The sequence below is a fragment of the Hippocampus bargibanti genome, linkage group LG02, assembly GCF_051943395.1.
Source record: "Hippocampus bargibanti isolate YZ-2025 linkage group LG02, ASM5194339v1, whole genome shotgun sequence".
NCBI lineage: Eukaryota > Metazoa > Chordata > Actinopteri > Syngnathiformes > Syngnathidae > Hippocampus > Hippocampus bargibanti.
The window spans coordinates 8982835-9006350 of NC_142735.1; the positions used below are offsets into that span (position 1 = coordinate 8982835).

A 23516-nucleotide genomic window follows, 5' to 3' on the forward strand; every position below is an offset into this window, starting at 1 on the left:
ACTAGCACAAGCACGTATTCATAACCACCCTTACATTTGTCAAGATGCAAAAAGTCAACGGAGACAAGTTCAAAAGGCTGAGTAGTCACAATATTAGTAAGAGGGGCTCTGGTCTCACGGTTGGGCTTTTTGTGTTTTAGGCACACACACTCTCTCAGTACATAGTCCTCTATTTCTTTTTGCATAAAGGGCCAGTAAAAACGATCCCTTACAAGGGAAAGAGTCCTTTCTACACCATGGTGGCCCATTTCATCATGCAGCTCTTTTAACACTGTCACCTTGTGTTTTTCAGGAAGCAGTAGTTGGGTTCTGTTTGCCGTTTTTCTGTACAAAACACCTCTGTCATTAATGTGTAGCTTGTCCCATTCCCTCACAAGACAAACAACTTGAGGACAATGCTTTCTTAGTTCAGTACCTAGCGGTTTCGTCTCCGCCAGTTTGTATCTAATAATATGTCCTATAATGGGGTCAGTCTCTTGATCTAGCTTGATCTGTCCAACAGTCAATGGGGCTATCGGTGTGTTTAGTGACACCTCGGCACACATAGCTGAGATTCCCATAGACCAAGCTGCACTAGACTCGTTCTGTTGGTCAACCGCTTGTACGGCAGCACTCACAGCATCATATGACATTTCTTTTGTACATCCGTCCATATATGTTACCATATCAAGGGGCATCCTAGATAAACTGTCTGCATCAACATTTTCCTTACCGGGACGATATTTAACAGTAAAATTAAAATCAGAAAGTTCTGCGACCCACCTGCACCCAGTTGCATTTAACTTAGCAGTCGACAGTACATACGTGAGTGGATTATTGTCACTATACACAGTGAAGAATGGTGCATAGTACAAATAATCACGAAACTTGTCTGTGATCGCCCACTTAAGCGCCAAAAATTCCAACTTGCCCGAGTGTAAATTATAATTCTTCTCAGCTGCAGTTAATGTCCGAGAGCCATAGGCTATCACGCGAAGTTTGCCATTTTGTCTTTGGTACAACACAGCACCTAAACCCCGGTTAGAGGCATCTGTATGCAAAATGAAAGGATGCGCGAAGTCAGGAAAACCTAAAACTGGTGGTTGAACTAAACAGTCTATTAGCTGCTCTAACACTGACTGATGCTCATCACTCCACTCAACACGTGTGTTGGAAGACACACTGTTATGTCTCACTTTCCATTTTTGTCTTTGATGCTGCTGAGTCTCAACATTCAGAGGGGATTTAAGCAAAGCATACAAGGGACTAGCGATACAAGAGAAATCTTTGATGTATTGCCTATAATAGCTTAATAGTCCCAAAATGGCTCGAAGCTCACCGACAGTGCCTGGCTGCTTGTTTTTCAGGGCACGCACTGCTGCTGTATCTGCCGGGTCCATTCTGCTCCCCTCAGCAGAGACAATCCTGCCGAGGTACCTCACTTCCGGCTTAAAGAGGTCACACTTTCGGGCTTTGAGTTTTATTCCATTTTCCCTGAGACGTCGCAACACTCGTCTGACGTCCTCAACGTGGTTGTCAAATGTCCCGCTGAAAACAAGAATGTCATCAAGATAGGGGACACATATTTCGTCCCGTAACCCCTCCAGACATTGTTCCATACACCGCTGGAACGCTGCTGGTGCATTCATGAGTCCAAACGGAATTCGAATCCATTCATAAAGGCCCCAAGGGGTCACGAAGGCAGTCAGGTGTCGGCTCCCTTTGGACATGAACCCCTGGTGGTATGCTTTGCCTTGGTCCAGCAGCGAGAAGATGGTGTTACCCCCAAGGCTATCCACCACGTCCTGTACCCGTGGGATGGGGTGCCGGTCAGGGTGTGTTTTCCGGTTCAGCTCTCTGTAATCAATACATAAGCGCAGTGTACCATCTTTTTTCCTGACACAGACGACAGGGGATGAGTAGGAGGAAGTGGACTTTTCCACCCACCCCTGCGCTATCAAGTCCTGTAAATAGTCTTTCACCTCTCTGTACATTGGCTTTGGGACAGACATATATGTCTTTGAAACAGGCTCAGTGTCTTTCAACAAAATGTCCATTTGTAGGTTTTCCACACACCCTATGTCGTCGTCCGATTTTGAAAATGATGCCGATTCCTCTCTCAACATCTGCTGAACGGTCTTTCTTTTATCTTCGTCCAAATGAGAAAGATCTATTGGGGGGTCCCACTGCTCACTGAGAGCGATGGTGGTATTCTGGACATGGACCTCATTGACAACCACTGAAGGAAGGTCCCTTTTAAATATGTTAAGTGGGTAGACAGACCCTACCGACTGCACTGTACCAATAATAGCCTTTACTGGAAACCTAATATCATGATTAGTAGGGTTCTGGACACTAACAACTATCCTAGGGATGGAACCTGCCTTAACTGAGACCAACGAGTCACAAAGCTCGAGGCCATCTGGCCACTGTGGGTTTTCACTTGGCTCAAAAACCAATGTAACATCTTCCTTAAAGGGCTTAGCCTGTACTTTGCATGGAATAATAAGTGAGCTATGCCTGGCTATAGTGAATCTCTCATTTGTTGTTTTTACACGGTACTCATGTGCTTGTCCCAGACTAACTGCTTTTATGAAAGTGGCAGCTTTATTGCGCTTAAGGTGGGGAAAAGCTAGTCTAACTGATTTCAAGAGCTTTTCTGTATCCCCTGTTTGTGACTCATTAGAGAGGCTATCTAACACAAGACGCTCAATGACATTAAACCCTATGATAGGACACTGTTGCTGGTCACCTTTTAGTACTAATACTGGTACAAGTAGCCCTGGATCATTAGCACCAAGTTTAAATGATATCTCAAGCCATCCTACATAAGGCATATCCGTTCCATTAGCTGCCACAATATTGAGAGTGTTATCAGGGTCAATAAGTTCATTCACATTTTTCAATGACACGTCAGGTAAGTTTGTTTGTTTCCATAACTCATCTACAGCACACACCTGGGACCCCGAGTCCCAGAGTGCTTCAACCCTTTTGTTACCCAAAAAGCACCGAATAAGACATTTCTTTCCCACTAACTCCCTGACCGAAGGTAATTTGCCACACTGGTTCTTATCTGTACGCTCGACAAATGACTGCTTATGTCTCTTCTGAACGGGGCCACGTGTGTGGGGCTTACATTCCATTTTCATAGCACCACTGTAACACTGGGACCTATCTGTCTCTGTGGTCACACCATGGTTCCTAGCTGAGTTCTGTGCTTTGCAGCCTGCTCTGAAATGTTCACTACTTCCACATTTAAAACAGTGCTGACAATATTCTTCACCTGTCTGAATACAAGAATAACACCTGGGCTGAGGGCGACGGGGCATGTAGTACTGCGGAGGGGCGAACCGCTGCTGGAACTGTGCTGCCCCCCTCATCGGCCTGGGCCCTGGTGCTGGGTGGTACTGCTGAAGAGCTGATGGGGAGTGCTGGGTGTAGTAGTGCCTGGCTGGTGGATCTACCTGATATTGTGAAGGTGGAGTGAAGGCGACCTGTTCAGGGTAGTGGTCAGGCAGGCGTTCAGGTCCTCCGCTGGTGGGCTGAGAAGTGGCTGTTGGTTTCTGAATAGTCTCTTTGATCTGGGACACTTCTGCACGCAGCTCTTTTAACAGCATCATCTCTGACCTCATCTCTTTGATCTCTGAAAGGAGTTCATTCGGCACAGTAACAGTATTCTGCTTTAAGACTGTCTTCTTCCCAATCGGGACTGGTGTGTCATCTACCTGGACAGTGTTCAGCGTTGTCACCCGTGCAGCAGCATTTTTCTTTTTTTTCTGTCGCTCTTTTTCATTTGCACATGCCATGTTTAATTTTTCTAACAGTACTTCATCTGATGTGGTGGTTAGCAGGAGGAAAGGTTGCATGTCACTCTTTACATTGTCACTCTGTAACCCCGTCAGAACTGTGTGCAGGAATAAACTCTGGACCAACGTGGGATCATACTTCACCCCTGATTCAGCTTCTTGAGATGCAAAAAGAATCCTTTGACGAAGATCCATTGCACGCAGTAGAAATTTCTGTGGGGACTCTTTATTAGTCTGCACTTCCGATGAGAGCTGCTTGTACAACTCAGTGGCTCCTCTCTCTTGATAGTGAGATCGGAGAATCCTTCGTAAAGAAGTTAGGGTAAGATTTTCTTTCCCTTCGAGGTAGCTTCTCAACTGCAGACCTGGTGTTATGGCACGAACCACTGCATCGATGATCTCATCCCCCTGGTAGCCTTTACTGAGCCCACTTTCTATCTGTCTGACCAAATTAGGAAATGTGAGTTTATCTTTTTGTCCGAGTTCACCTATTTGTCCAGATATTTTGAAATCTTTGCGCCAGGGGGCAGTGTCTGGGGGCACTATGCTTCTCTTTCGCACTGCATCCCGACCTTTTTCACTTGGTTTGGCTATTCCTGGTTCAAAATCTTTTATACTTTCAATCAAGTCCTTTATACGTAGCAAATCTGACATTCCTCCATCTTCTAGCTCTAATTCAGCTCTTTCAATGTAGGTTGACACAATATTAATTAGTTGGCCTCGAGTCTTTCCTGTAAGTTGCTCTCTTTCCAGTCCAGATATTTGGATTTCAGCACATAACTCTGACAACTGTTGAAAATTCAGTCCAAATAACTTGCCTTTGATGTCCAACTGTAATTCCTCTAACGCCATTTTCGAGAGGGTAGACGCAGTTCAGCTGGCCGGATTCACTTCAAAGTCTTCCAGTGCCCTCTAGTGGTGGCTGTACGCACAGAGATGCAACTAGAGCACATGTAGAAACAAACCAGTAAACGGCGACGCCACTCCGACTGGGTTGATTGGGGATATTCGGCGCGAGCTTCTACCCACGGCGAGTAGACAACACTCGAACGCAAATATCCCAGCGGTGCCTCCAAAATGTTGCGCTCTCCACTATAGTAAGGGAGATACGGTGTTGTGGGATCCAGGAAAAAAACCACAAGACAAGCAATGTGATACGTCTTGACTCAACAGTGGTTTACTTCGAATGCCCCGATCTAATGCAAACGTACGCGCACAACAATTTCCGGTCCAACGATCTAAATCGGTCCGACACGAAACATGAACCGAAGCAGGCGTTCCATGTTTAAATAAACATTTTCGATATATATCATTTGTAAACCAAGAGAACTACGCGAATGTAACCAAAATAGGAAATACGATAATTTACAACCTGTCACATAAGCACGTTTCATTTCATTTGTCTTTTTGCATACACCAACAAAACCAAAACCAACAAAAAGCAATGCGACTCAACCAGGTGGTTAAATTGTGAACTGCAAGGAAGAACAGTGACTTGCTAACGACAGCCTGCTATACACTTCCCACCAATTGGGCCAAATTCGAGCATTTCCCTGTTTCCCAAACATGTGACAGCAAAGACTGTGTTCTTTGTTGTCTCTAAGGCTTGGGTGATTTTTCAGTGTTACAGAATGTGTGGTTTTTATTTTTTAATTCCTAATGAGCTGCTGACAATATAGTCAGGCGTGCCAATCATAAATGTAAAAGCTGTTCATTATTTTCATCCAAATAAGTTTATTGACTGTTCCCAAATGAGTAAAAAAATTACCAATGTTTATTTTCTCGTTTTTTCAACCCAGTAAATATGACTTTGGTAATTATGCTAAGTATGCAAATGTAATGAAAGAGCAACTGGTTCGAATAGGTTGAGTGTATAATGTGTCTCAGAAGTCATTCACCACATTAAGAGAAGAATTTGCCGCAACAATGTTGTCACCAGATCAGATAACATTTAGACTTGTCTCTTCTATGTTTTTATCTGCTACTAATAGTTCTTTTTATATTTTTAATCCGTATGGAAGCACACCACACATAACGTGGTGACAGGCTTACAGCCTGAGTTTTCCGCGGTTTCTCACGTTGTAAAAGAATGTTAATTAAGAACTTTACAAATCATTAGTATCCTCACTGAGAAATATTTGAAAGCTCATAGTCCTACAGTTGTTTAAATGTATTTGTCATAATTGGTTGTTTTGGTTTGTTTTATTGGTGCACTGAGATGTTTTGCCACTCTTGTCCACCTTAAACCCCAAAATAATGCTGAAATTCAGCAACCCTATTGCTGTTGTTTTGACATAATCCCCAGAGTCCAATACAAAGTGCTTTTCCTCTGAAAAAACGTGTGTACCTGTCGGCACTGGATTACACCGATAGACTCGTTTATCCATCGTGGTATGTGCAAGATGTTTCCAACAAGAAGGCTGAAGAGGATTTAAGCACGACTGGTGGTAATGAAGCTGACAGTGCTTCAGTCGGGCTTATTGCTCGCAAGTTGTCTTGTATTTCAGCCTCAAGCCTTACTTCCTCATGACACTGACACTATGAATTGAGGAAAGCTTAATTAAAAGTGAAAATAATGGTACGGTTGGCAGTTAGATGGCTTTCAAAAAATCACAGCAGCTGTATTAAATCACAGCAGTGACCTCTGCAACAAAAATGCCAGCATTCAAGCGATGACAAAAAGACTGCACTTTAAGAAGGTTTCAAAATCTTTATGTCATAGTGTTGTCTTGCGGTCTGCCATTTACTCGCTAATGTACAATCTACAGACGGCAAGGGAATGTGATTTGGTCACATCATTGCACAAGACAAACATTTCCATACTGAAGATAATAGCTGTCAGGAAAAATCTAACTTAAGGAGATGCTAAAACACTATTCATGGTAAATTCCAGAATTCTGGCAAGTCAGAACTTTTGTTTAACGACAGGAAAAGTGTACCATAACGGCCCAATGTTCCTATTTGCAAACCTGGGGCAAATAAAGGTACCCTGAATTCAATGAAATATGGCCTCAATGCATCTGACATTACCCACAGTGATGCACTAAAATACTTTAGAAATTACATTTTCCAGCTGTATACATAGATGATAGAAAATTTCATTGTTTAACCCACTTTGCTCTGCTTGAAAATTGGTGTGTGTCATAATTATCTACATATCTGCATCCCTAAAATATTTTTCACTTGTGCATTCAAAAACAAATCAAATACTATGTCACCAAGGACACGCACAATGTCATTTCTGACTTCCCAGAAGACTTGAAGAAAATAGACAAATGTGTCAAAGGAAAATGATAAAAGCAAAGTATGTTGCAAACACACAAGCTTTCAGAGAGCCATTATCCAGTAGGAAAGTAAATAATTGGGTCTACTCCCGCAATCTTCAAATATTACATATCAAAGTTTGCTCAATGACAGAAAGCAAAAACTGTTGCATCCTTTGATTTAAACCGCACCTCGCCCATCTTCTGTGTGTTTTTTTTCCTTTTGGGAGTGGGAGGGGGGTTCTATCCACACAGTCCAGTGTCCACATGAAATGAGAAAGGCAACAATGTCATATGTAGAATCAGTTCACGGTCCAGTAAAACGCAAGAGTCTCACCCCTTCTCACTACTTGTATGACGTCCGGGCTTCTCTTAGTGACCTGTCATACGGCATGGAGGCAAAGAAAGAGTTCCGTAGCTGACAGTTGATGAAGAAGACAATGATCAGCACCAGCAGAAACAACAGGAGACACATGACGATGTAGGTGAGCAGGTCCGGTTTGTGGAGCTCGCCATCTCTGAGCCCCCCTCCACCTCCCCCACGGCCCACGGTGGGTCTCAGTAGGGCAGACACGCTGACCAAGCCTCTGTGAGAAACATTGACAGAGGTAGGGGCACTCGTAGAAGACTGTGCCATGAGCACGATGTCGAGGTGTGGGGCACTGGTGGAGTTGAGGAGGACCTGTCTCAGCATGACCTATCTGGGCTCACTGGCTGACTGGTTGGACGAGAGGGGAAAACAAACACTGAATAATTTTTAGAAATTCTTAATGAGGCAACATTCTTGCAATGTCTAAATTCATACTTCAACATTCCTAATCACAAGTGTGAAAAGATGTAAAAACCTAATTGTATAAATGTCATTTTTGTCAAAACTGTTCATACGACTTGACAGTCGTAGGGTAAAATAGTCTGGAGGGAGGGGGTGGTCCTTCTCTTGTTCTCTGATTTTATTGTTCAGAAACCACCATGCCCGAGGAAAACTTACCAATAACAGACAAAACGAGTGATCGACAAAGCATTAATAATTTCTTGTGTACACTGCGCTACACTGAATGTTAGCTCACCACCACAGCCTTGTTCCGATTTGTTACGTTGAGTAACCTTATTTTGGGAAAATAAAATTAAAACTGTCAAACCTTTGTATGTATTTTTTTGCGATATATCTCATACAGTATATATATCCGGTGTAAATATGTGGACCGTTTACACGTATAAATCTGCTAACTAAAGACAAGCGTGTTAACTGCGGTGCAGCCGAGCTTGCCTTCACACAGCAGTTTCTGTAGTCGTGCAATTTGATAGGAATAATGTAGAAATAAAACATGGTTGGTTGAAAATAATGGTTGATACTTCTCCAGACAAATCAACGCTGTGGTCTATCAGACACCGTAAACGAATGTTAATGTCAGGTTAGCATTGGTGAATCTGGATAAGCATTCCCCATCACTATTTGTCACGGCCATATTTGAGGACAGTACTGGCCACCTCCACTCCAAAACCAAAACTTTGGTGTCTGAGATATTTCTACCACTTTCACTTGGATATTGTTGTTTATTTGGGTTTTTGCCTGCATGATTCTGAGTACTTTGCTTTGGATATATCTAAAAAAGAAAACATTTACATCACGGGGTAAAAGAGTTCTTACCGCTATAGAAAAGGATAGTATACTATTGCCTATCACAGGTGTGAGGCAAAATCCACGTTTCCTGGTCACCAATTAATGGCTGGGCAAGTACAGATAAATAAGAATTCGCAACAATAAATCTGACTGCAACATTGTGCTGTATTCGAGCATCAACAAAGCACTTAAAGGAAAATATAACTGCTTCAACAATGATTCAATGAAAATGTATTCCACATGAGTTGCTAAAAGTTTTAACTCAATAAATATTTGAAAATAAACAGTTCTAAAAAAGCAACTGCCAATACTATAATATATTAAATTCAAACGCAGCTGAACTGTACTCAGCACATGGACTGTACTGGATTTAACGGATAGAGGGTACTCACGTACCACTAGTTATAGGCCTAGTTTACCACACTTTTGAGAATACGTATTTTATTTAGATTGGTATTTTTGGAAACTGGGAGGAAGCTAGATAATTGGACAAACAACATGCAAGCACTGAGTGAACATGCAAAATCCACACACAATTTAAAACCGGCATATCAAAATATACAGGTATGCTAGCCCAATATCATTTAACAATATTGTTTTCAAGAGGATATCATGAACTTTGACCGCTGATTTGCAGGAGCACACTTATGGCTCTACCTGCTCCTGTTCATTGCCGATTGCCCCCTAGCGTTTCTAGCTACCATCACCTTGCTGTATAGTGCTGTTTTTTAACCCAAGCTTATCTTATAAAAATGGGATGTAAGGACATAAAGTGTTTTTCAAGGTCACTGTTAAACTTCATAACAATTGTTATGTACAAACCTGGATTTTCACTCAAATATTAGGTTTGGTTCTGTTGGACCATGCCCTCTTTTACTCTTTATTAAACGTCCTTGTCAACAACGCCCAATTACAACAATAACAGTCACGAGAAAGACTTACGTAGGTGCGCAACACTGGGAGTGTCACAGGTGATTGGGGATAGGGCAAATCCGGGCTCCGCATTCCTGTCGGTTCCTCGTTGAATGCCGACAAGCTTCGCCAAGGGCGCGTTGTGGAAAAGCAGCTGAGCGACTGCTTGTGGTCTGCGCTCTAGCAGCACAGTCCACGTGTTTCTGGGTAGGATTAAAAAGGAAAAACACGCACACACCTGCCGAACTGGATTTCAAAATCCAGGTTCCTTTCAGGAGCAACAATTACCCACCAAAGAATCCCACCCATATATAGAAACGACAGTGACTAAAAACTGTAGTAGTGATCTTGAACTGACTTGAAGCTCCTTCGATGAGTGATCGCGCGTATATCTTCCTTTAGCGTGCATCACGACGAGCCCACATGCGCTTTAGAGCGCGTCAAGCTTGTGTATCGCGGAGGAAGGACACACCGAATTTTGCCTCGATCCGAGCCAGCGTTTTACTCCTCCCGTAACGGTGGTACAGCCTGAGACACGTGGGTGCGATTAATGCTCCGGTGAGGTTAAAAAGCGGAGAGCGGTGAAATTAATAAAGGAAAATACTGTAGGTGGAGCAGCAGGACAGCTTGCTTCTATATCTTCGCCCTTTTCAGCACGTCCGTGACACAAAGAGAGCAGATCTGTGCGTGTGTGCCTGGGGCGTGTCACCTGACAGGGACGTGCCACAAGAAGTCACAAAGTAGACATACATCTTTGGCTCTCACTTTCTCTCTCCAAAGAAACGAGAGGATGTTGACAGAGCTATTTGTGATTGGGCAATGAACGGGAAAGCAACACACTGCTGTGAGGAGATGTCAAACACAAAATATTAAAAGAAGAAAGAGAGGGAGAGAGAGACAGAGGGGTGGGGGGAGACAGAACAAACACGCACATTTTTAATGTTGAGCTCAAATAATGCCCATCCATAGATGTCATTATGACTATCACAATAATACATTTAATTTAGAAGTGCCTTTCTGAACACCCAAGGACACTTTACAATAAAAACAATACATAAAACAATAAAATCATGAATAAAACAATAAAAATTAAAATAGCAGATTAAACTAGACCATGAAAGCAAGTTTAAACAGGTGGGTTTTGAGGTGAGATTTGAAAGTAGGAAGATAGTCAATGTTACGGATGTTGGGTGGAAGTGAGTTCCAGAGTGTGGGAGCGGAGCGGCTGAAAGCTCTGCACCCCATCGTAGTGAGACGGGCAGAGGGCATACAGAGGTGGAGCGAGGATGAGGGCCCGAAGGAGATTTGAAGTAGGTCAGACAGATAGGGCAGTCTCAAGTCTCAACCTCACATCATTTTCAAGAGCATTTTCCAAACGACTTCATCAAATTCTGTGTGTGTTACTGATTCAAACAAAACAAAAGACATATATGAGTGTGACTGTAGAGATTGGCTCTTTTCAGCATGAAGTGGCTCGTCCTTGTCATCACTGTCTTAAAATACTGAGAAAGTGGGTAGTCTTATCCAGTGGCGGGCCATGTATGTCACTCCTAGGCCTTCAGTCGTGCTACGTCTCAATCAAAAGTCCATCTTGAAAATGGCTTTAACAGTAAATCTCCAACCAAATGCATTTCTTCTACTTCAGCCATTGTGTGTTGACAAAACCGCTATTAAATCAACACGAGAATATATTTTCTTATGCAGCTTGCTACAGATACAGTGTGAGACCTCTTATCACGTCCGCACGAGGAGTGGCGACAACTCGACGGACGAAGGAAGGAATGGGTTGGATCTAAAATACACGGTGGAGACAGTATAGTTCAAAACAGGTCTTTACTGAGACACGCAGGACAAAACAGAAGGTAAGGCAACCAAAAAGAGAGGCACGGACAGCCGAGCGGGACCAACCTGCGTACTGCTGGGTGACAGGGTAATGAATGAAAGAATACACCGGCGAGGACCAAGCGGAAACAGGTGGCTTTTATAGCCAGAAGGCACAATCAATGGCATTGGAATACGGTGAGTGAGCCCGGAGAGCAGGGAGGGGAGGGGCGCGCACCTGACGCCGATTAGGATGTGATACCTCTGGCCAGTATGCACTTCACCAGTGTCTGGTGATACCATGATTGGCTAGTGACTAGCAATTCATGTGACTAGCCAATCATAGTTTGGGAAAACACTGACGTTTCCAGCACCTTCCAGCAGTCCTTGGGTTGCCAACTTCAGCTCTAATTGGCTAAAGCAACAGTTTCATCGACACATATTTTGTGCTTCACGGCCTGCAGAAGTGATTGTGAAGGCGTCCTATCACTTGCCCTAATTTGATCTACAGGTGACCCGCAGTTAAGGGTACACAATGAACATGTCTTCAGTCAGTTGCAGCGCATATACAGTATAGTCAAACAACCATTCAGAGGCAGTGGGTTTTTGAATACTCAACTAAGCTTCATTTATCGAGACCACTTTGTAAACAACCAATGCTGCATACACATTGCTGTACTGGGACTAAAAAAATAGACAGTTAAGGGAGACAGTTAAAACAATAAATTCAAAGCAAAATGTGTAAACACTAGAAAACACTAAAACAGGCTCATGTTGAGTTGAGATCCACGAATACAAATGTGTTTTAGGATGAGTTTTTCAAATGGACGACGAGGGGATTAGGAGAGGCGAGATAATGAATCAATTTTAAAATATACAAAGAGCTAGAACTGCCTTTATATTCTCATCGGCCCCAGAGCTCATCACCAAATTTAGGCTACCAACTCTAACTGAGATGCTCATCTAATTTATCATCGTTGATATACAGATCAGCACGTAATTATGAATGTCATCAATTGTAACATATACAATACAATAGCCAACAAATCAAAGTTTCATAGACTGAACTTTTTATGAACCAATAGTGCAACTGCCAGTGGTTTTCGATAAATCAATGGAAATGTACACATTTTGGGGTTCCATCATCATGTGTTGTTGTTTCTTGCCGAGTGTGCATTTCATTTGATCTAAGTGCTAATTGACACAAAGAAGCCAGACTCACTTTTCTTCCATGATGTTTTGGACATGAACGTGTACACAAAAAGGGCCGACCCTAAAACAGCAGGCGGCCTGTTTCATATTCATTTGCACCTGCTCCGCCACAACAGAAAGGGTGAGCAGGCACTGCAAAGACACTTGAACTTTCTACACAGACATGCACATTGCAGCAAAAGGAAGAAAAAAAAGAAAAGAAAAACAAAAACATGCTGATTGTAACAGAAATAGAAGCTACATACCTGAGACAAAACAAGGTTATGCTGTACAAATAACGGACTGCTGCCATTTAGTTCCCGGCACAAAATTGTGTGCAAATATAAAGAGCAATTACAAATGGGCAGATTTTTATTTTTATATTTTGGGTACAATATTCACATGGGAAATTTAATCACGGCTTACAGCTTTGTTTACACATGTGACGAGTGCCGCAGTAATTGTGGTTTATTACACACATTCCCTGCATGGCTGCAGGTTTGCCACTATCCTCATCATCAGCATTACTATCCACAAGGCTAATCTAAAAATACATTGCAAGGGAGCTGGGGGAAGAAAAAAACCCCGCTGAAATATGAATGAAAATACCCCCAAGTTGTTATCAGTGTTGCCAGTATTACTAAGGAGTATTAGCAGGATGAAGTCATATTAATCGGCAGATGTGATCAGGCTGACAGCAGATGCCAAGTGTTGCCTTTTCCTTGACAGGCTAGGATGGATTAATCCATTTGATGTGTTTAATGACATGTTATTTGACAGTGGCTGTGGAACCGCACTGAATCTCATAATACAAGATGGTACTATTACACACCATTCCTACTTTTTATGAAAATGATTCTCTCGCTCAGATTTTTAGAAATTGTTTATGCAAATGCTATTCAGCATAATTTTTAAGTTAGTCGCTGTTAGAGAATAATTTCATATTTTTAAATTAACCTCCAATGATCTCGGTAGGTTTTTCGAAAATAAAAATGAAGTAATTGTGAAAATGATCATACCCAGTCGTGTTTTAAAAACATATGAAATAGACATTTCTTAAATTTGAAGTACAGTAAAGTCTCGTTATATCGATATCGGATATATCGATAGTCCCGGTTATATCGATACTATTTCTATGCACGCACGGAGAAAATTACATGCAAACAGGGTCGGATATATCGATAGTCCCGGTTATATCGATATTTTTCGGACTCCCTTGAATATCGATATAACGAGACTTTACTGTATTATCAAAAGCTATTTGAATGCCAAACATTTGATCAAGTCGAGCTCATTCTGTGACTGCTTTATTTCCTGTATGTATGTACATGATAGTTGTCCATGTTAAGCACTTTGTTACAGCTTCAGCTGTTGTGAAAGCGCTATATAGAAATCAATATATATTGTATTGTTTTGTATTGTGTTTTGGCATAAGCACTCTTATTTGACAGGAGTTTCGCAATGTCTGCATGTATTGTGCTTGAGGGTTTTTGCAGTCTCTGCTTGAATTTATCCATCCGTCCAGTTTTCACACATCTTTTCCTGTACCAGGTCACAAGAATTGCTAGTGGCTATCTCATCTGATTTTAGGAGGACTTCGGCAAAGTCAGACTACACACTGTACTGGTACCAGTCAGTCACATGGCACACACACAGAGAAACAACTGTTCACACAAACATACATAGCCTCACCTTGTGGGAAACAACCTCAAGCTGCTTGCACAAAAGTAAGGCAAGTGTGCCACTACACCATTCGTGACTTTTTGTTTGAATGTATCTGAAGGAAATCAGAATAGTCTTCCAAATCTGCTGTTGGGTGTACACCGCCTCCCACCCTGAAAGGTTCTTCACAGAACTGAGGTAAGAAGAGGATGGGAGGCTACAATATGAGGTTCTCCTCTTTTATACCCATAGCACACAACGATGGAGTTGTACTCTTTTTGCATGAGACTGTTCACTGATGAGTCATGTGCAATTTGGGCTGGTCAAGATGGATGCAATGGTGCATAGTCGGTAGATGGCCAACTGAGTGACAACAAGCCTGCAGCGTCAGCATGGAGGCAACAACATTGCTAAATAAAACAGACGAACAAAAGAACAACCTATATATACTGTGCCATTTAAATTATTTATACTAGTTGTAAAACATCATTTACATACGTTTGGTTGTCAAATTTACCCATACTGTAATCTTGTGGAGGAGTCAAAAAACAATGGCGCTGACTTTGCAGGCTTGCAGTGGTTGTGACAAATTGTGCTCGCAATAACCATAAGCCAGCAGTATGGAAGTTTTATGTAAAAAGGTCAATTGTAATTCTACGCAGATGCGGAGTCTCTAATGAATACGTGGTAAAAAAAATAAGGAATACAAATGGCCACTTTCATATAGTCTCCCTCCCTCCCTCCCTCCCTCCCTCCCTCCCTGTCTCCGTCGCCGTGTCTCTCTGTCTCTGTCTCTCTCTGTTTCTCTCTCTCGCTGTCTCTCTGTCTCTCTCTCTCTCTCTCTCTCTCTCTCTCTCTCTCTCTCTCTCTCTCTCTCTCTCTCTCTCTCTCTCTCTCTCTCTCTCTCTCTCTCTCTCTCTCTCTCTCTCTCTCTCTCTCTCCCCCTCTGTCTCAAACCCTGAAGCTCATCCATGAAGCACACTCCAAGCTTCTTATTTGTCACGTCACTTGAGGCTCGAGGGCTGGGCTCGAGTGACGAAAGGAAAGCGGGGAGTGTGGATCCAAAATACACGGCGAGACAGATACTCGTATACAAAAGTCTTTACTGAGGCACGCATGAAAAAAATGACAGCAGGATGAGGTGAGTGAGGGAGATCGGTGACAGCTGATCTGACGGCACGGAAGTAACAGGGTGGCTTTCAGAATACTCCGACGGCGACTGTATAGCGTGATCGGTAGATATAGTCAGAAGGCACAATCAAGGGAATGACAATCAGCTGTGGGGACCCAGGTGCGTGATGATGGGAGGGGCCGTCTCCCGGGAGCAGCGGAGGAGGTGACAGGAGGGGCGGGGCGCGCCCAGGACGGCGACGAGATGTGACATTATTTGAGATAAACAAAATAAAGATGAACAAGAAAGCTCTAATTAGTATTCTGACTTAAATAACGTTGAAGAAAAAAGAAACACATTTACAAAAGGTACACAGTCCCAAATAAATTCCTTGAAAGTCAGCAAAGATTATGTGTGTGTACTTGCCCTTACAAACACACACATTGCATCGCACTGTTCTGTAGCCATTACACTAATGCGGTCTTTTAAAACAATTGGAAGGTGTCTTTATAATGTGTCTGTGTTTTTTATCGAGTGCTGTGTCTTTCAGTGGGAAAAAAAGTTTTCCAGGTTGCTGGTAAGGACGTGTTTGACATTGTTTTTTTAACACTTATTTTCTTTTCAACATAAGCTATAGTCTTAGAGTCTGCCTTGTTGTTTACATCATTGCTTCTCAAGCAGCGTGTAAAAATGCTTGTGGAAAAGTAGTGGCATTTCCGCAGTTACATTTGCCCTTAATTCCATGTTGCTAAATTGTAAATTTAGCCTCTTAAGTATTGGCCAGTGTGGAGGTGGTCATCAGTTCACCTCATTTCCACACTCAACCCGAAAACAAATGATGCTCAAGTTAATCCACCACTGGTAAAAACTGGTACAACTGGTATATATACAGTAAAGTCTCGTTATATCGATATCGGATATATCGATAGTCCCGGTTATATCGATACTATTTCTATGCACGCACGGAGAAAATTACATGCAAACAGGGTCGGATATATCGATAGTCCCGGTTATATCGATATTTTTTCGGACTCCCTTGAATATCGATATAACGAGACTTTACTGTATATAAAAAAAAAATCCTCGTCTCACCCACCATGGGTGGTGTCTGTCCCCCATTTCAGCTCGGGTCCTCTACCAGAGGCCAGGAAACTTGAGGGTTCTGCGCAGTATCTGTGCTGTTCCCAGCACTGCACTTTTCTGGACAGAGATATCCGATGTTGTTCCCGGGATCTGTTTCAACCACGCGTCGAGTTTGGGGATCACCACCACAGGCACGACTGTCACCTTGACCTTCCATATATATGTATACAGTAAAGTCTCGTTATATCGATATCGGATATATCGATAGTCCCGGTTATATCGATACTATTTCTATGCACGCACGGAGAAAATTACATGCAAACAGGGTCGGATATATCGATAGTCCCGGTTATATCGATATTTTTTCGGACTCCCTTGAATATCGATATAACGAGACTTTACTGTATATATATATATATATATAAAACATTGTTCATTTTTTGTGTACGTGAGCTGAAATATCTCATCACCAAAAGCAACTCTGCGCTGATAGAGAGCAAAAAGCAGATAGATGTGCTAAAGCTAAAAGTCAATAAAATGTGCACACACTCACTAGCCACAACATTTAGTCAGTCCATTTTAGAATCAATACACAAACTAAAATAATTTTTCTGAATTCAATGCCTCTTTTGCATCGTCAGCATTTCAGACATTGTGTGACCTTCCGTAATAGTAGTACACAAAATAAAAAGTTATGAGTAAAAGCTACTTTATTTGACCCACATGAGGATCCACAAATAATGCAATGGCAATGACCTCACTTTGAACGGACGAGTCATTTTAACACTGCGGCAATAAATCTAGCTGCAGTCACATTACAGTGAACTGCCGTATCACACCATGCAGGAAAGATGCAGGCTTTGAAAGTAATTTGTGTCATTGAAATCTCATATTAATCAATGATTGGTAAATAATAACATGTTCTATTCAATTTTACAAGAAATGATTCAAACCAGTCCAACATGTTTTTCATTCATTAAACCCACCCATCCATGCGCACCAAATCCAGCAGACATTTAAACAGCTTCTTCCCCCAAGCCATTAACTCTTTGAACTCTTTCAACAGTAGCCAAAAGGGAACTGTATAGTGCCACTTAGCAGTTTTTTTTTGACGACGATACTAGTGCAGCGTGTTCTACCGGAAACAAATTCCTTGTGTGTTCTACATACTTGGCAATAAAGATGATTCTGATTCTGATTCTGACATTTATCCCTGCACAAATTATTGACATTTAATATGAGAAATGGATAGGATCAGGAATTAGTATATTAGAGGGACAACTTATATTAGAGGCTTTGGAGAGAAAGTCTGAGAGACCACACTGAGATGGTTTGGACATGTCCAGAGGAGAGAGAGTCACTATATCGGGAGAAGAATGCTGAGCCTTGAACTAAACTGCCAGGCAGGAGACCGAGAGGAAGACCAAAGAGGAGGATTATAGATTGATTTATAGATTATTATATTGTCAAAAAGGACATGAAGGTAGCTGGTGTGAGAGAAGAGGACAAAACTGGATTCAACTTAAATTGGTTTTCAGTAAGTTATTGCTGTTTTGTGGAACTATACTAGCCAATACAACAGTAACTAATCATTAATTCTGTGGATGTTAAAAATGTAATCAAGTACAGTGATACCTTGGCCTACGAACTTAATTGGTTCCCAGACAGAGGCGAAAAGTGTGTATCCCAAAAATTAATTTCTCATAGGAAACCATTAAAATGAGAATAATCAATTCCCAGGTTCCCATAAAACATAATTTTCTACTTTCTAAATATCTAAGCCTTAAAACGACACAAAGTATACCTTATTTTATGTATAATAAATGTACTATGGTATTATAATTAAAGAAATAAACTACTGCATAATAAAGTCGTTCTACTTACCTTTGTGATGGTCATTGATGGCTTGATGGATTGGAGTGGCCGGTTTCATCAGCATTAAACACTTGATGAGGAACGTAATCTTCTTCCTTCATCATCTTGAGGAATGATCCCTTGTAGGTGCTTTCTCTGTGATAATTTTATCTAGTTCCTCATCAATTCAATCAAGCTGACTTTGACTTTGACTTGACTTTTGAATTGTGTTCAGTTTAGCTGGGTTGATAGCTTTTTGCATGAAATGTACGGATGGCTTGTGCGGGTTGTTTGTGGAGCCTGATTGATGGGATATTTTAACCCTGCAGTCTACACTCTGCCTTTGAACTGTCAAAGTTGAAACTCTCTCACTGTCATCTGCCTGTCTCTTTAATGTTTAAACAACACCCCGTCACTTCTGCGTTCTTGACCAATCACGTGGGTTTAACTGAAGACTGGGGGTCGGTAATAGAGGACAAAAACAGTTGGCTGCCATTTTGTTGTTAGAACGGGCTCGTTCGCGAATGACACATCACACATTGAGGCAGCTCCGTGTACGAAAAAAAGTGTGTATGCCAAGGCAACATTCGTATGCTAAGGGAACATTTTCATAAATGTAAAGTTCGTAAACCGAGGTATCTCTGTGTCATCGTGTAATTTCTGTTTATTGTTATTTGTGTATTTGAGGGCTAGGTTAGTTGAGTAAGGTGTGACGTCATAAAGTGGGGACAAGACAGGTTTTGACTCGCGGTAGTCTGAATGTGGAGCGCATGAGTGTAGATTTTGGCCAGCAGCAGCTCCTATGAATCCATGATTAGTGTTATCTTTTGGTTTATTAAAAAGCAACGAGATTGCGTCAGTGACTGTGTGCATCCTTTACTTTTTGGCTGTGGTTTGGCATTTGTTTTCCCACTAGCTAATGAGGTATCCAAAAAGGTGCGCTATGAACTCTGATTTGCTACAAGTTACCGTGCTGATACGTAAGACGGATGGAGGAAACAAATCAATTCTGTTCTGTCTGTGTTGCTGTGTCTCCCAAGGTTAACATTTTCTATTTACTTTCTTTTATAGGTACCGAATTATTTATTTACTGTACAAAATTACAGTTCAAATTGCTATTTAAAGAGGGTATCAGAGGACTAGGCAGACTACTCCATTTTGTTGTTTCCATTTGTTCCACATAAAACACCATTGTTACACACCCTAATAATTGTTGTAAAAGCGTACAAGAAAACAGTCTCTGAGTGAGTAAAGCAGAATGAAGAATGACACAGAAGCAACACAAAACAGAACAAAGTGACCAGAGAGGCAAAGCGGACCGCAAGATGAATGGTGTTGCAAACAGCCCGTAAAAGGCAAAGTATGTTGTAGCAACATAAACAGACTGAAGCACATTATTGGTGTACATTACGAGCAACGGCTCTGCTATTGCAATAAACACAACTTCCTCTGACTGTCCTAATCATTGTGTAGTCACTCAAAAAGGCATTCATCCTTCGATAACACACACACAAAAAAAATCCAGTAGTTTCATTTATCAATCACCCTTATTTACACAGTGGTACTATGACAGATTTGATCCTGCCTATGCAAGCCGACACTGGGTGAGAGGCACATCCTTGGTTAATTGTCAAGGAACATTATAGACAAACACCCGTGTGCGCTAACATTCCCACCGACGCAGAATATCGAGATAGTTCACTTAAATGCTTTGGGGATGTGGGAGTAAATCACAATACAGTACCTAGAGAAAACCTACACCGAAGGATGAGAATAACCGGAGCTGAGATTTACACACACAACCTCTCCATGTGTAGTAGTCATGCTTACCACTTGTTATTCTTTAAAGCATATGTGTCAAACTCGGGGCCAATAGGGCCGCTGTCCTGCATGTCTCTTAAGTCTCCCTGTTGCAATACACCTGATTCAAATGATGTCTCACATTAAACCTGTTCATTTGAATTATGTGTTTTGCAACAGGGAGACTTGGAAAACGAGCAGAACAGCGGCCCTCCAAGTCTTGACTTTGACCCCTATGTTTTAGAGAATAAGCTATTAGATAAGCTAGCAAAGAAGATTGATAGTGTGCTCAAAGAAACTGCCCCAGCTCAATAAGCACGCTGAGGCAGCTCCATTGCTAGCTTGACCTGTTCATGATGGAGTATTGCCCGAAACTAAATGCTTATGATTTGATGTTGTACTATTTGGAGCATACAATGAAAAGATAAGAGCGGTCACCAACTTGACTAACTTGATGGGAATGGTCATGTCAGTGCCAGGGGACCACTTGTCCATCTCCAAGCACCTTTATGTCCAAAGGGACAAATGAGAGAGCTTTTCGATTCCTTATTTTTAACTTTTGTTGCAAACTGGAGTAAATAAAACTAGAATAGTATCATTTCCAAGAACCTTTCTTTGCGACCCCCCACCCCACCGAAGCCTCTCTGCGAAGAGGTCCACGTGAGCAAATGAGTGACTGTCGTCTCTACTCTCTACTTTTAGTGATGCTGTGATAAATTGTGGAATAATAATTAATAAATTAGAGGCAATATATTAATTGTCGCTAAATTAATGTATAGCAAATACATTTGAAACGTCTGTGTAAGCTCTCAGTCGTACAGGAGTGGTCCATCGATGAAAAGGTTTCTTCAGCCGTCATCTGTACTTTCTTCTTATCCAATACACTTCGTCAGCAAACGTTTGCTGACGAAGTTTCTTGGATAAGAAGCGAAACGTCCGACACCTTCAAAAAAGTACAGATGACGGCTGAAGAAACCTTTTCATCGAAATACATTTGAAATTTATTATTGTACACAATTATTAACAAAAACAAAAAATAGCAGTGGTCTAGTGGAATTGTCAAGTCATGTAAGCAATGAGTTTAAAGGGGAGCAGTAGAGGCAGGTCTTTACTTTACATAATGAAAACTCCAAAATGTTTTTGTTTGCTAACTGACATCAGAACGTTTTATAGCATCTAAAATACCCAAAACACACAGGCTGATATGTTTAGTCAAATACAAATCATCAATAAAAATGACTCAAAGTGTCCGAAAACTGCCACAAATGAGCTCGAAACTGGGGAGATTCAGAAAGTACGCCCCCTTGTTCGTGACGCCACTATGGGTCACACACTGCCTTGCTCCACTTCGGGCATCGTCATCAACTCGAAAACAAGACATCATGAATATACAGCGCAAGTCTTAAAACGTAAAATATAGCTATATGCGGTGGAATCTGTAAAATGCGCTCAGTAGAAGTTATTTGAAGTGATTTTACAAATTGTGGACGCAAGTGGTGCGCAAGCGTCGGTTGTCCTTGAAGCCTGGTAGTGAAAGGCAAGTAAGATTCAAATTAACCGCCGTCGACAGCCGCAACAAGTGCCATCCAAAGTCACGGCATTTGTTTAAAAAAAAAAAGACAAATTGTGATGACCGTATTTTCCGTTGTATAACGCACAGCGAAGTACGTATAAGGCCTACCCCAATGAATGGTGTATTTTTAATTTAGCTTTCATCTTTTCTCTTGACTTTATTCTTATTTCTTTTTTCCTCTCTATACTTGTTTTTATTTTTCTAGCTTTCCAGCTATTTAGCTATCTAGCTGGCTACCTAGCTAGGGAGCTATATGCTATCTATATCATATCTACTATTATATATTAGCTTTTTCATCTCTTTAGTTCTTTTTATTTATCTAGCTATCCAGTTATTTAGTTATCTAGCTGGCTACGTAGCTATATGCTATCTATTTGCTCTCTACTATTTATTATCTATTAGCTTTTTCCTCTTTTCACTTCTTTTATTTATCTAGCTATTTAGCTATCTAGCTAGCTACCTAGCTGGATACCTAGCTAGCTAGTTATTTGCTATCTATTTGCTATTTATCTATTACCTATCCGTTAGCTGTCTGTCTGTCTGGCTATCTAGCTATCTATATATTAGCTGTCTGGCTCGCTGGCTAGCTATCTAGCTAGATACTATCTATATAGCTATTTAGCTATCTAGCTAGATATTAGCTAGCTGGTTGAAAAATTTAGTATTATGGTATACATTATGATTGATATCATATGGGATTTATACATTAAGACAAGTGGTTCTTAACCTTCTTAGAGGTACAGAAGCCAATTGGTTCATATGTATATTCAGCGAACCAGTCATGAGTGAAAAATGAAAAATATCCTTTTCAAACGCATTTATGAAAACAGAAAAAAAATAAACCAAATTAGTACAATTATAAATTATGAGTTTTTTTTGAACCAGCCTGTGATGACCAAGCGAGTGTGTCATCTCTAATTTATGGGTTCAGTCGGGTGTGTCTTAACCACCATAGCAGAAGCCCTGTTGAACCCTGAGACCGATTTACTGAAAACCTCAGGCTCGATTGAACCAATATTAAGAACAATTGATCTAGCCCCAAGGAGGATTCAATTTAATCCAAAAATAATTCCCCCCATATGGCAATGTGTGGTTGAAAAAGTGGACTTTTCAGAGCATGCTTGAAGCATCACAAGCATATATCTTACTCATAGAGGAAAAGCTCTGGAATAAATGAAGATGCGATTTGTCTACATGACTGAGCTAGAAACAACCCTCATTCACATTTTGTAGATCATCTTTCTGGAATGTGACGGAATAAACAGAGTGAATGATCATGGACAATTATTTGATGACATGTCAATTCACTTGTGGCTTAGTGGATGACATTGATCTTGATGATAGCTGTCTGTATAATCTTGACAGGCCCCACCAAACATGTTGCTGACGGACCAGACGCAGAGAGTGACGATTTAGGCGAAACATAATCACGGAAACAATTACGTACAGGATCTACAGTATAATTGTCAAGAGTTATTTCAAACAAAACAACAGCAACCTACAAAAATAGTCACACGATTATGAGACTGTGCAGGATACCACGGAATGTTTCCATTTTTTAAAGCAGAATTGGAAGGATTGCCACCAGGGTGGTTTTTCATTTTTATGATAATGTGAGGATGAGGTTAATATTCCAGGAGAGAATTATTCTTATTCTGTTTCATATTGTGTGTATGTGTGTTCGTGTGTGTGCGTGTGTGTGTATATGTGTGTGTGCGCGCGCGAACGTGAGGGCTAGCATACATCTCGGCAGCACGCACCACGAGTAGGAAGTGGGTTGACGGTGTGGTTGATTTATTCAACAATCACACTCACGTGTCATGATGAGCAACAGCCATAT

General features: G+C 41.4%; 2 protein-coding genes across 2 annotated transcripts; both read right to left on the reverse strand.

The window, feature by feature from the left end:
• Nucleotides 1-1617: 1617 nt before the first annotated feature.
• Nucleotides 1618-5164, reverse strand: LOC148901456 (uncharacterized). Its single transcript, XM_089017010.1, has 2 exons — nt 3444-5164; nt 1618-1836 (listed from the first exon to the last, which is right to left on the reverse strand). The coding sequence occupies exons 1-2, from the start codon at nt 4635-4637 to the stop codon at nt 1810-1812; spliced, it is 1221 nt and encodes a 406-aa protein (XP_088873136.1). The 5' UTR covers nt 4638-5164; the 3' UTR covers nt 1618-1809.
• Nucleotides 5165-6481: 1317 nt separating this feature from the next.
• smim32 (small integral membrane protein 32) lies at nt 6482-10343 on the reverse strand. The gene is made up of 3 exons (XM_089017023.1): nt 9612-10343; nt 7386-7766; nt 6482-7291 (listed from the first exon to the last, which is right to left on the reverse strand). The coding sequence occupies exon 2, from the start codon at nt 7740-7742 to the stop codon at nt 7395-7397; it is 348 nt and encodes a 115-aa protein (XP_088873149.1). The 5' UTR covers nt 7743-7766; nt 9612-10343; the 3' UTR covers nt 6482-7291; nt 7386-7394.
• Between the last annotated feature and the right edge of the window lie 13173 nt (nt 10344-23516).

Coding starts and splice junctions, on each gene's coding strand:
- LOC148901456 (XM_089017010.1), bottom strand. CDS start 4,637: ATGGCGTTAGAGGAATTACAGTTGGACATCAAAGGCAAGTTATTTGGA. Junction 1,837..3,443: donor CTCCACCTTCACAATATCAG/GTAGATCCACCA, acceptor TATTGATTACAG/AGAGCTGAACCGGAAAACAC.
- smim32 (XM_089017023.1), bottom strand. CDS start 7,742: ATGCTGAGACAGGTCCTCCTCAACTCCACCAGTGCCCCACACCTCGAC.